Below are 14307 nucleotides of genomic sequence, written 5' to 3'. Positions count from 1 at the left end.
TAGAAAGAATTGACTGCAATTCAGTTGTATTACATTATCATTACTCTTACTGACAATTTAGAAAGTAATGTTTTGAAAATGAAATAACAATTGTGTAATATTCTTTTGAAAATACTTTAAATTATTATTTATGAATTGAATTTGCTTGAAATTGTACCTCAAAATTAAATTTTCAACACAGCCTTTAAAGTAATAATAAACAATTCATTTTAAAGAAAATAAAATTATTCTGATAATTGTGAATCAGCTTTTTTATTATGGCAGTGTGTAATAAAAATATTTTGACTTTCCTAATCATATAGAAATTTTAGTATTCTACTTATTACTAATAGTATTATATGTAGAAGACAGTAAAGTGATATTTCTGCTATAATTATTTTGCTCATAATACTAAAAGTCAGTAGTACATACTATTCTGATAGAGTAGTTTATTCCTGATAGAGAAAATAACTCAGTTCCACATGTTAATTTTAAATAAATTTTGACAGAGGTCAAAGTTCTCCAGTTTTAAATGAAGCTATTTAAGACTTTTTTTTAAAGAATAATTTTCAAATTGCACAAGCTATACATAGATCAACTTCCCTTATAGCTCAGTCAGTAAAGAATCTACGTGCAATGGAGACCTGAGTTCAATTCCTGGGTCAGGAAGATCCCATGGAGAGGGATATGGCAACCCACTCCAGTATGCTTGCCTGGGAAATCCCATGGACAGAGGAGCCTGGCAGGTTACCGTCCATGGGGTCACAATAATTGGACACAACTTAGTGACTAAATCACCACCTTACATAGGTCACTTATTTTATTACATGTCCACAAATTGAATTCATCTGTGTAACAAGTTCCTAGACCGAAACCAGAAAATCACCATGACAAAAGCACCCGCCCAACATGCTTTCTTCCAGAATTATCCATAGTGCTTACCCTGTAAAGGATAACTACTATCTCCATTTCTAAAAATGGATAATCATTTTTAATCACCTCCTGAGATCTAATCTGTCTTCTAATGGAAACTATTGCTTTTAAAATATGCTTACACGTGTGCTTACAATTAAATGTCATTTTTCATTGAATAGGTCCACAGTGGTATCCTTCTCGAGTAGGCCTGCAGCTAGAACGTGGTAAGAAATAATTTCACTCATCTATTTATTTAATTTAGAATCCCTTTTCTGTCATCAATAGGCAATATTTATTTATTACTTATCAAATGGCAGGTATTATAATAAATACTTTAAATATATTGTTTTATTTGAGCCTCCTCAAAAGCTAGTGTTTCACATTTATGAAGAATTTTAGTCTCACAGAAATAAATTTCATACATTCACTGTCATTGTGTATTGAAGGCAGGATCTGGACTAACACCTGTCTCAAAAGCTTTTATTGCTATATCCCCTCAGTCTACTGCCTCTTAATATAGTGTCAGGGGTACAGCTCAGTTCTCTTTCCCATTTTTCTTTTCAAAAGCAGAATAAGGGAGGTAAGGAGGAATAGCATTAATGAATTATAGGGAGAAGTATTGTTTCCATTAATAAGCTTCAAGTATTTCAAAATTTCACACCTTATTTTCTGATCCTAAAATTTAAAAATTGTATGCTAAAAATACACAAATGTGAGTCCTGCTGAGAATCATTGTTATTGACATCACATCACTTGACCTTACATTTGAACTTGTTAAATAAAAGCTCTGGGTAGATTGGAAATTTCTGAGGAATATTCAGTTCAGGTTCATGATAATAAATCTACAGAGATATCTTTTAAGAAATTTCAATCTTTAAATTGTTCTACACAATCCTGACCTGCATTGTATTTTTCTGGTACTTTGCTAATATTCAGGTTTTCATTTCTTAGATATCATATTCACTTAGGGACAAATGATTTCTCTGGATTTCTCTAAGATATTTTGTTGTTTTCATTGCTATCTTAAATATTCCAACTTTTTCTGAGATATCTATGTTGAAAACACAGTTATCCAGAATATTTTTATAAATCACCGTTTCTTGAGGTCTCACATTTTTCTAAACTCAAGTGTTCAAGACAAATTCTCATCCAGCTAGAGTTTTAAAGAGAAGAATCATTGTCTTGTTTCTTTTTGCTTCTATGGGGCAAAGTATGTGCCTTTCAACACATGGATGCTGAAATAACATAAAATGAAATAATGGTATTGTTTTCTGAACTTGATTCTTATATAAATTTAAAAAAAAAAAAAAACCAGAATACCACAAGCATCAATGTCAGATGTAATTTCAATTTGAAGGACATTATAAGGGACTGAGGAATTTCTGTTACTTCAACTTTTCTGGTGAATGTGGACATTTTATTTCCCTCCACTCATATACCTGGTTGGAAGTACCAGTGTGTGATGTGAATAATGTATAGCCCTCCAAGTGTTCTTTGATAAGAATGTGATGAAATATTTGAAAAAAGGAATCTATGAATTTAGTGATATAAGCAGGATATGACACAAAGTTTATTTGGAATAATGCAATTTAAAACCTATCTTTTTACTTACTTATATTCAGAATCTTATTTTGTAAAGTGAGCTAATAAAGAATCTAACTTATGGTTTGTGTGTGTGTGTGTGTATTTGTTTGTATGTGTGCTTTTTGCAGGTGGTGGCTAGTGTGTAAGTAAGATTATGTTTATAAAGTACTGAAATGATTTGTGCATGGTTAATGCCTCATTAAACATAGTCATAACTATTAATACTAAGGAAAAAGATAGCACCAAAACAAAGCAAGGCATGAATATTACATATCTGCTGCCAGAGTATCTTTGCCAGAATGAGTGCACTATGAATAATTATATCATGTTATTTTAGAGTCTTTTACAGTTTCTGTACACAAAAGACTGCTAAAACACAAATAAAAGAACAAGCTAATTGTGAATAATTGCAGGCATTGTTGAAATAAATCTGTCATACAAACTGGTAACTAAAATGTGTTCTCGTAACTGTGATTAATATAATTTATAATGTCCTGGAAGTATGGGGTTAAATTTCTAATTCTTAGAAACATTAGGTTTATTTAATGGAAGGTTTAAGTATATATTGAATTGGTCCTTCTCTTCCCATCCCCGATTCCAACCATCCACATACCCTTTATACAGTCTTCTAGGGTTAGAAGTATGCACCTCAGGGTTTGGCCCATTCTTGGGAGAAAATGTTCCCAAAAGATATATTACTTGAGCAAATTTAGGCAGAAAATTTAGAGCCCTTAAGAGGCCAAATTATGGTATAAATGGCATGGGCCCCATTAGGTGCATTCTCTTGGTCCCACATATTCCTCTCCCATTGGAAAAGGACATAGATATAGAATGCCAAGGAAAGGGGTTCCTGATTACTGTATCTAAGAGTGATATGATTAATGATATGTCTGGTTCTCTCACATTGTTTCACCCAAATACTATATTGATTTTTCATATTTTAAAAACAAAATGCCAATATTCTGTTCTTTGATGTCAGCAAAGGGGATAGAACAGTGGGAAACTATGATGTCAATAGGTGCATTTTGGAAAGAAGTTTTCAGCAGTCCTTATCAATATTTCTTGTTGTTATGAGTGACTGTCACAATGACATTCTGATCAGCTGTATATCAAAGTCTTTACCTTGAACCATGTTTCATCAATGTGCAACAAATTACCACAAACTCAGCATCTTAAAACAACAATTATTTATTAGCTCAAAGATATAATATGGCTGGATTCTCTACTCAAAGTATCCAAGTTTAGAGTAAGCTATCAACTACACTGAATTCTCATCTAGACTTCTGAGAAAATCTACCTCCACCTTCAGTCTTATTGGCAGAATCCACCTTTAGCTTTTATGACAGAGATCCTTAATTCCTTGATGGCTATCAGTTCCTAGAAGTCACTTTAATTATTTGCCATGTAGCCCTCGCATTTTTAAACCAACAATAGTATAGTGACTCTTCCCAGTATATTGAATCTTGGTATCCTTATTTCTGACTCCATTCAGATTTAAAGAATTTGTTATTAACTCTGGCCCAGCAAGATGATCTCTTTTGAAGCCATATATCATAAACTAGGCAAGGAAGTCATAGTTTACTATATTCATGTTGGATTTATCAAGATTAATATATAACAATTGCCTATTTTTATCTTATACACAATACCTGTACGCATAATTGTAAATCTAAATGTTATATTTTGAAAATCACCTGATAGTCAAAATTTAATATGTTACTGTTTCTTTCAATAATAAAGAATGAAGGGAAATTTGTACATGAGTAGAGTTAATATAATTCATAAATAGTTTAGCATAAAGTATAATACAAATAAAAACAATAACATTAATATCATTGTACTTGTGACATGTATCTATGCTGGTATACATTGTTCTAATCTACTCATTTTTCTTTCTGTATAATATACTTTTGTTTGAATAAAACAGATTATATTTATCCATATCTTATTTATGAATATTATGATTTTTGCAACTTTTTGCTATTACAAACAATACTAAAAAAGACATCTTTGTACATATCTTTCAGTAAACAACTGCAAACTTACCTAGTGTTCATTTTTAAGAGCAGAACATTTCTTTCACACACTTTCCATCATCACTTCTGTTTCCTCCTATTTCATGAGAAACTTCTTCTCAATAATTTTTGCTGTATGTTTGTCTTCTGACTTCAAAAGCCTGGAGTGCTAGGAAACTCAGTCTCAGTTTGTATTCCTTCATTTCAAACTGCATGCATAAATAATCTTACCATGCCCCATGGCTTTAACTGCTAATGACTTTGAAAATATCTTCAGACACAGCCACCCAACTGCCTACTTGACAGCTCCCAATTGAAGGGCTAATAGATATCTCACACTAAATGTACCCTAACTGAAATTTTCTTTTTTTTCTTTTTGTATATTTTGCTGTTTATGTTTATATATTATATATAATAACTTTACAATATATATAACTTTACAATATTGTATTGGTTTTGCAATATATCAACATGAGTCTGCCACAGGTGTACACGTGTTCCCCATCTTGAACCCCACTCCCACCTCCCTCCCTGTACCATCCCTCTGTGTCATCCAGTGCAAATCTGCTCTTTCTTCACTCTTCTTTTTGTCAGTTAATGATATTAAAATGCAGTTAAGTGCTTAGGACAAAAAATTACCTCAACTTGAATCTCAAAGATTAAACTTGCTCTAAGATCAAACTTTTTGGGGTTGATGATTTTTTTTTTTGGGTTGATGAATTTTTAACATCTCTACCAGTGCCATCTAAATCCGAATAAGCCTCATACCCTGGTTTGTGAATTTTGACTTTCTCCTAAGTAATCTTGCTTCCTTTCTTCCCAGTTACCATATAGCAACCATAATGATCTTTTTGAAAGATGAATCAAGCCCACCCCCAGGTGCTTTGCAATGACTTTTAAAATTCGACTCCATCGAATTCATCTTACAGTAAAATCAATTATAGAACAGTTGATATGTATGTGTACCGACACACAAAATTATACTTCAAAATATACTTTATCATATTTGATTATGATATTATCTAAAATTACATTTTTCTCAGAACACAATAGTAGCTAGTGGTAAGCTCTACTTTGTTTAAATAGCATTAGAAAACCACTATGTATTTGAAACTTTGCCAGATATACTTTATAAAATTGGTTTATTCATATGCTATCTTACTTTAAAGATTTACTATAAACTGAAATTTCTATATAAAATTTATCCTTAGCTCTCACTGGTTTCACATTAAAAATATTTATCATCTGTTTCCCTCAAAATTGTATTAAAATATTACTTCCTTATTGTTTAAGGTGGGCCCTTTCTGAAGGACAACTTAACCGTTCAAAGTGTTGCAGCTTCCTCCATTGTCACACTCTATTTTACAGACCTAGGTCAACAAGTCAGTTGGACTACAGTAAGTATCAATTTGAAATACAATATAGATGTCCCACATTTTGATGTGAATGATTTGTTGAGAGAGGATATTTTCTATCAAATAAATTCATAGTGAAACAAAATATTGCACTAAAAGTATTTTAAATTCTCCATTCTTATCATGATCAATGGCCAAATTTCCATTCAAGAACTGGAGAAATGGGGAAAAGAAATGGTTGAAAGAAGAAAGATAATTATAATCTAAATGTCGATCTATCTCATGACTGATGGCCTCAATTCTATTTTCCCTGTGTCTTGTCAGTTACTTGGTATTTCTTCATCTTTTCCTTCTAGGAGCCTCAGTATAAAGAAGACACATTTGTCATTGGAAAAAGGGGAGATAGAATATTCAATAAAAAATGTCCCAAGACAGTGGAGAGGACATTTTAAAAACTGAGGGTGAAGAAGTAAGACTTATTTGAGTTGGAGGGGTTGGGATGTTCTTTCAACTTTCTTGAAAGAGATTTCAAAGTGGTGGCAACTGAATCCAATAGCATTAGAAGAATGAAGACCATATTAAAAAACAGGAGAAGTAAGAAACAGAAAATACTTAATACTACTTCACAAGTACTGAAGGATTCATGAGTAATGAATAGATAGATGGGATATCTTCAGTAGCAAGAAGCTATGTGGTATTTAGTGACAGGAAGTGAAGGAGTTAATCCGATGAGTAACTTTGACACTGATGTACAAAAATTAGTGCAACCATTCATTTTTCAATGAAATTTAAACTATTTTCTTTATATTATTCAGACTTTTAATGTTTTTTTCTGGTTACATTCAAATTCATAGTTGTGATGTGATTACTTTTAATATTTTCTATTCAAAATGGCTTTCTTTTGCCAGCATAGTGTTTTGAGTTTTCCCTGTATAGTTAAACAATCAACTTTTAAAATTATTAAAGACACAAGATAATTTATACATTGTTATATAAATCTCATAATGATAAATTCAAGTTTATATTCATTAATCAAAATGTCACATGCTTTAATTTTCCACCAATTTTTCCTGTATTATCTTCTTGCATTTAGATAATTACATTTAGTGTGCTTGGCTAAATGGTTGCTCTAGTTTCCAAGATTTATTGAGCCTTTGAGTACTAATTTGTTGCATTAAAAAATAAATAAAACTAAGTTTAGAATTATTTGGCCAACTGATGGAAGAAATGGCTCACTGGAAAAGACCCTGATGTTGGGAAAGATTGAGGGCAGGAGGAGAAGGGGACAACAGACGATGAGATGGTTGAATGGCATCACCAACTTGATGTTGGTGATGGACAGAGAAGCCTGGTGTGCTGCAGTCCATGGGGTCACAAAGAGTCACACATGACTGAACAACTGAACTGAACTGAACTGAAGTATACAGTATTCTGAATCTTTATGTAGTATATCATAATGTTTACCAAAAAGCTAATAACTCATACATATTGTAACAAAGGGTTTAGAGTTTAAAAGTGATATCTACAGACCCTTGCTAAAAGAGATTTTAGACAAGCAGATTTTGATCTTCAAAGGATAAAATATTCAAAGAATCTTTGCCTACATTTATGATGAAAAAGGAATTCTATCTACAGAAGCTGTGTCAGAGTGAGTGGCAGTAACTGCAATTCATAATAAATTTCAGCTGCATCATTGGGATAAGCACTAAGGGAAAAAAAAGCTAAGGTGGAATTCTGTGACAATTGTGCTAGAAAATTATAGCTTATCTGAGAGGAAAGTCATTTAGGTGACAAAGAGAACTACGAAAATAGGCTGGATATTTTAAAATCAACCCTATGGTTCACACTTTTTTACTCCAAATGAGTCAATCCTATTAAATGCTAAAAATATACACATTACATTGCAATCACACCCACTTTATATCAACTAAATTGCACAATAAAAGTAATATTTTACCAAAATTAACATTCTTAAAATTATGACCAACCTAGATAGTATATTCAAGAGCAGAGACATTACTTTGCCGACTAAGGTCCGCCTAGTCAAGGCTATGATTTTTCCTGTGGTCATGTATGGATGTGAGAGTTGGACTGTGAAGAAGGCTGAGTGCCAAAGAATTGATGCGTTTGAACTGTGGTGTTGGAGAAGATTCTTGAGGGTCCCTTGGACAGCAAGGAGATCCAAGCAGTCCATTCTGAAGGAGATCAACCCTGGGATTTCTTTGGAAGGAATGATGCTAAAGCTGAAGCTCCAATACTTTGGACACCTCATGCGAAGAGTTGACTCATTGGAAAAGAATCTGATTCTGGGAGAGACTGGGGGCAGGAGGAGAAAAGGACGACCCAGGATGAGATGGCTGGATGGCATCACAAACTCGATGGATGTGAGTCTGGGTGAACTCCAGGAGATGGTGATGGACAGGGAGGCCTGGCGTGCTGCGACTCATGGGGTCGCAAAGAGTCGGACACGACTGAGCGACTGGACTGAACTGAACTGAACTGAACACATTTATAAAATATTAAAATTCACTCATATAATAAAAGCTTTATTATAGGTTTTCTTTTTTGTAAGCAACAATCACTTTAATTTAGCAAGGTCAAAATTAATAATTTAATAATATTTTTCAAGAAGCAAGAGTGTGCTGCAGAATGTTGAGAAAATTCTTGTCTCGTGGAACTTAGGATAAATTGGAAGACTTAGGATAAATAATGTTATAAATTAATATAATTAAAATAAAAATAATTCCCATCATACAAATCCTATTAACTAAAGATCACATTCCGTTTTCATCATTTTTATCTCCATTAATGTGTCTGTGCATGCTGTGCATAGTCACTCAGTTGTGTTCGATCCCATGGACTGTAGCCCACCAGGTTCTTCTGTCCATGGGGATTCTCTGGCCAAGAATACTGGAGTGGGTTGCCATGCCCTCCTCCAGGGGATCTTCCCAACCCAGGGATCAAACCCAGGTCTCCTGTATTGCAGAAAGAATTTTTTTATACTATCTGAGCCACAAGGGAAGCATGTGTATGTATAGTGCTATGCAAATGATGAACTTCCGTCATAGCTCAGTTGGTTAAGAATCTGCCTGCAATGCAGGAGACCCGGGTTTGATACCTGGTTAAGGAGATTTCCTGGAGAAGGAAATGGCAACCCACTCCAGGATTCTTGCCTGGAGAATCCCAAGGACAGAGGAGGAGCCTGGCAGGCTACAGTCCATGGGGTCGCAAGAATTGGACATGACTTAGCTACTAAACTACTATTGCTATGTATATTATTTCTGGCATAGATTCATGTATCTACCAAATTCAGATATAGAATTATTCAATCCTTCAAAAGGAACTCCCTCATCTTACTCCTCTGTATTTACACAGATAAATCTATCCTGGGGCAACCACCGATCTGTTTTTCATCTCGATATTATTGCCATGTAGTGATTGTTCTATAAACAGAATCGAAAAATTTTTGAGACTGATGTTTATTTTTCTCTTAGTATAGTGACTCTGTGATCCATCTTAGTTATTGCATGTATATCAATACTTATGCTTCTTTTTATTGGTGAACAGTATTTGGTTATATGTATATAATAGGGTTTGTTTATTCACCCACTGACAGACATTTGAATGGTCCTCGGTATTTTTTGTTACAAATAAAGCAACAACCTACCTGTGTGTTGGTGTTTATATGAAAATAGGTTTTTAATTTTCTGCAATCACTGTTGAGTTGTAAGATTACCTTTAATATTCTACATATCTACATACAAGTCTTTTGTCTAATGCATGGTTTGCAAATATTTTCTCTGTTTTAGCTTGTCTTTTCATCATTTTAACAAGATTTTTGTTGCTGTACAAAAAGTTTTCAATTTTAATGCAGCATAATTTATTAATATTTTCTTTAAAGGATCTTGTCTTCACTTTCATATGTAAGAAATATTTGCCTAGCCCTAGGCCTAGGAGTTCTTCTTCTGAGTTTTTCTAATCATTTAACATTTTTATATTTTACATTTTAATCATAGTATTTTTATTGTAAATAATTATCTATTTTTAATCACCAGGCCTAATGTTTTCTTTTAATTTGTCTCACATATCTTATAATCCATTTCTGATTTCTTTTTTCTTGTCCCATTTGGATTAATTGCCATACTCTTAGCTTCTCTGGTATTTTGGTTGTTGTTATTCAGTTGCTAAGTCGTGTCTGACTCTGTGCAACCCCATGAACTGTAGCACAACAGTCTTTCCTGTCCTTTACTATCTCCCTGAGTAGGCTTAAATTCATGTCCATTGAGTCAGTGATGCCATCCAACCATCTGATTCCATGTTGCCCACTTATCCTCTTGTCCTCAATCTTTCCCAGCATCAGGGTCTTTTCCAATGAGTTGGCTCTTAGTATCAATTGGCCAAAGTATTGGAGCCTCAACCCCAGTCCTTCCAGTGAATATTCAGGACTGATTTCCTTTAGAACTGACTGGTTTGATATCCTTGCTGTTCAAGGATAGGAGAGGCTTCTATCCTGAGAGGCTTCTCTAGCACCACAGTTTGAAAGCATCAATTCTTTGGAACTCACCCTTCTTTATGGTCCATCTCTCACATCCATACATGACTACTGGAATAACCATTGCTTTGACTATATGGACCTTTGTCAGTAAAGTGATGTCTCTGCTTTCTGTCTAGGTTGGTCATAGCTTTTCTTACAAGGAGAAAGCATCTATTAATTTTATGGCTGCAGTCACTGTCCACAGCGATTCTGGAGCTCAAGAAAATGAAATCTGACAGTTTCCACTCTTTCCCCATCTATTTGCCATGAAGTGATGGGACCAGATGGCATGATCCTTGTTTTTATTAATTTTGAGTTTTAAGTTTTTCCATAATGTTCATGCTGTTCTCAATGCAAGAATACTGAAATGGTTTGCCATTCCTTTCTCCAGTGGATCACCTTTTGTCAGAACTCTCCACCATGACCTGTCCATCTTGGATGGCCCTACTTGACATGGCTCATTGTTTCACTGAGTTAGACAGGGCTATGGTCCTTGTGATCAGTGTGATTAGTTTTCTGTGATTGTGGTGTTCATTCTGTCTGCCCTCTGGTGGATAAAAGGCTTATGGAAACTTCCTAATGGGAGAAATTGACTCTGGGGGAAACTGGGTCTTGTTCTTGATTGATGCTTTTGAACTGTGATGTTGGAGAAAACTCATGAGAGTCCCTTGGACTGCAACGAGATCAAACCAGTCAATCCTAAAGGAAATCAGTTCTGAATATTCATTGGAAGGACTGATGCTGAAACTGCAACTCCAATACTTTGCCTACCTGATGCGAAGAACTGACTAATTAGAAAAGACCCTGATGCTGGGAAAGACTGAAGGTAGGAGGAGAAGGGGATGACAGAGGATGATATGGTTTGATGGCATCACCAACTCGATGGGCAAGAGTTTAAGCAAGCTCTAGGAATTGGTGATGGACAGGGAAGCCTGGCATGCTACAGTCCATGGGATCACAAAGAGTCAGACATGGCTGAGCAACTGAACTGACTGACTGAGTTTTAAGCCAACTTTTTTTTCACTCTCCCCTTTCAGCTTCAAGAGGCTCTTTAGTTCCTCTTCACTTTCGGCCATTAGAGAATTATTATCTGCATATCTGAAGTTGTTGATACTTCTGGCAAACTTGAGTACAACTTGTGAATCTAGCCCAGCATTTCCTACGATGTACTCTGTATATATGTTAAATAAGCAGGGTGTGGATATACAGTCTTGATGTACTCCTTTCCCAGTTTTGAACAAGTCCATTGTTCCATGTCCAGTACTAACTATTCCTTCTTGTCCTGAATACAGGCTTCTCAGGAGGCAGGTAAGGTGGCCTGGCATTCCCATCTCTTTAAGAATATTCCACGGTTTGTTGTGATCCACACAGTCAAAGACTTTAGCATAGTCAATGAAGCAGAATTAGATGTAGCTATATCCTATGTTTCAATAACTCTAATGATTACCCAAGAGATTACACTGCACATTTAAACTATTGAACACAAATAAAATTGTTTACTAATGTGAACATAATGCATTAATAGTTGAATGAGTTTTATTTGAGGTATTTGGTCTCCTGAGTTTTCTATTGTGAATTATTTTAATTCTTTATATATTTTAATGCAAAAATACACTACTATAATTTTTCATATGGTCAATCTTTATTTTTTTTTACTGAAATTTAGTTTTTCCTTCTATTACTGAGGTTACATCTGGTATCATTATCCTTCTTTCTGAAAAACACCTTAATGTTGTATTACCATTCTGTCTTTGATTAGTTCTCCCAATTATTGTTCATCTTAAAATGTATTCATTTAGTTTATATTCTTGGAGAATATTTTTTCAGAAAGAACACATTGGCAGCTATTTCTGTCTTTATTTCAAAACACTATTAGTTTGATTTCTGACTCCCATTATTTCTGTTGAAAAGTCTACTGTACTCCTTAAAGTCTTTCCCTGGTTTATTCAAATTTTTAATTTTATTTAATTATGGTACACATTGTGGTTTTATTTATTCTGCTTTGGGTTTATTGTTTTATCTGAGTTCCTGGTTTGATAGCTATATCTAATTTGACAAAACTTCATAATCTCTTCATCTTTTGATTCTCCATTATTCTCTTTGTATTCTCCTTTTGGGATTCATATTACATTAGCATATTTTTCTTTCCAAAGTTTTCAAATATCACTAAAATTTCAAACTTTTATTTTTCTTTGAACATTAAAAGATTGTTTTCTAAAAGTAAGTGCTTGATAATTCTGTTATGTGAACCTTTAGTTCACCTATTTTCAATGCCTGCTGCTGCTTTTGGTTATGGTCATGATATCATCACTCCTTGTATAACTGCATATTTCTGACATTGCAGAAAAATTATATTAATAAATTTAAAGCTTACTTGAAGAAGCCTTGGGCTATTTTACCTTTCAAATATAATTTATCATTCTGCAGATGGACTAATGGTACTATTGAGTACAGGTCATCTCATTCCAATCCATGATTGAAATGACTTCAGGCTGTTTCATATGTACATATGAAGTACCTATGAAGACAGACCTGTTTGATCCTCACTCTTAAGTTTTAACTGTTCTATGTTCCAACCCAAATTCTGGGGGTTTTATAGCCACCTTAGTCTTTGAAAGACAAGCAGCAGTAATTTTGGTTCTTCCATTCTTAAGTACCCTCAAAAGATTGGTCTTTACATCAGGCTCTTACCAAATTTCATACCCCTGGTTAATTACTACTCTGGAGACTGTTTTATTTTTTAATATAAATTTATTTATTTTAATTGGAGGTTAATTACTTTATAATATTTACAACAACTACAGTTGAATACAATTTATATTTTCTAAAACAGTTTATTGTCTTATTCCTTTTCAATTTTTAAATACAACAAGTTGAATATTCTAGAGAAGTTCTAAAAAATCCCAGTTTCATAGCTAGTGGAAATAGTGGAATTAGTGAATTTTATTAGTGGAAATAGTGAATTTTACATTAAAAGCAACACATTATTTTAAAACAGAGAACTTTTATAAAGGGGAAGTATGAAAATAATTTGATATTAGAAATAAATTGAATTTAGAAGTAGTATATATTGTCAAAGTAAAAATAAGAAAGCATACTTGCTTATTTTGAAAATAAAATATCTAATAAATTTTGGATTAAAGTGGAGTTTCTTTTTTTTTTTCCATCATTGTAAATTCATCCACCAGGCTGCATACCTATAAATATATATTTTGTTTGAATATTTATTTCATCTTTAGTTTTGTTTTTATTCTTTTTTAGTAGAAGAGAAATTTCTGCTTCAGAAATCTGTTTTATCAACATTTATATATCTGGCTTTTTAAAATTATATATTTATTTTCTGATTACTTTCTAGGTTTAATCAAACATCTTATCTGCACCCAGATATACACTTTTCTTGAAAGATGTATTGCCCAAAAGTTATTTTTTTTTAATTACCCTCCAGCACTTTTAAATCAGAATATATCCTTTATACTTTGGCATTCTTTTAATCCCAGTGTTTCAGAATGAACAATATTTGTGATAAAATATTGAGTCTCCTAGAACATATTACCATAAGATAGCATGATGTCCAATTTTTTTTAAGAGATGATGGAGATAAGATTATAGTTTAATTTCCTCTGATCCAAATAAACTTCCTCTTTGTGACAGTATGTTTATCAACCTAATAAATAGTGATATTTGGTCATGTTAACTATTGTTTACAACATTTTTCATTTCTGACATCTTACTATAGAATTTGCTTAAAATTGACTTGACTAGGTCAGAGACATTGAAATAAATATTTTAAAACAATCATTATCCTAATTATTCTAGAGTATTAACTAGATTCTATTTTCAGACATTCAGAAGATATTTTTATTTATATCTGAATAATCAAGAATGTTTTATGCCATAAATTAATACAGTAAAAGGTTGCTTTAGT

General features: G+C 33.2%; 1 protein-coding gene across 1 annotated transcript in view; it reads left to right on the top strand.

Annotated features, from left to right (window-relative positions):
• The window catches only part of TECRL (trans-2,3-enoyl-CoA reductase-like), a 146436-nt gene that overhangs the window by 77865 nt on the left and 54264 nt on the right, over positions 1-14307 (top strand). The window contains exons 3-4 of the mRNA XM_005681648.2: positions 1074-1118; positions 5787-5890. Of these exons, the coding sequence (XP_005681705.2) occupies positions 1074-1118; positions 5787-5890 (149 nt within the window). The remainder of the gene's footprint in view (positions 1-1073; positions 1119-5786; positions 5891-14307) is intronic.

The sequence above is a fragment of the Capra hircus genome, chromosome 6, assembly GCF_001704415.2.
Source record: "Capra hircus breed San Clemente chromosome 6, ASM170441v1, whole genome shotgun sequence".
Classification (NCBI taxonomy): Eukaryota; Metazoa; Chordata; class Mammalia; order Artiodactyla; family Bovidae; genus Capra; species Capra hircus.
This window is presented reverse-complemented; position numbering and strand designations above follow the sequence as displayed.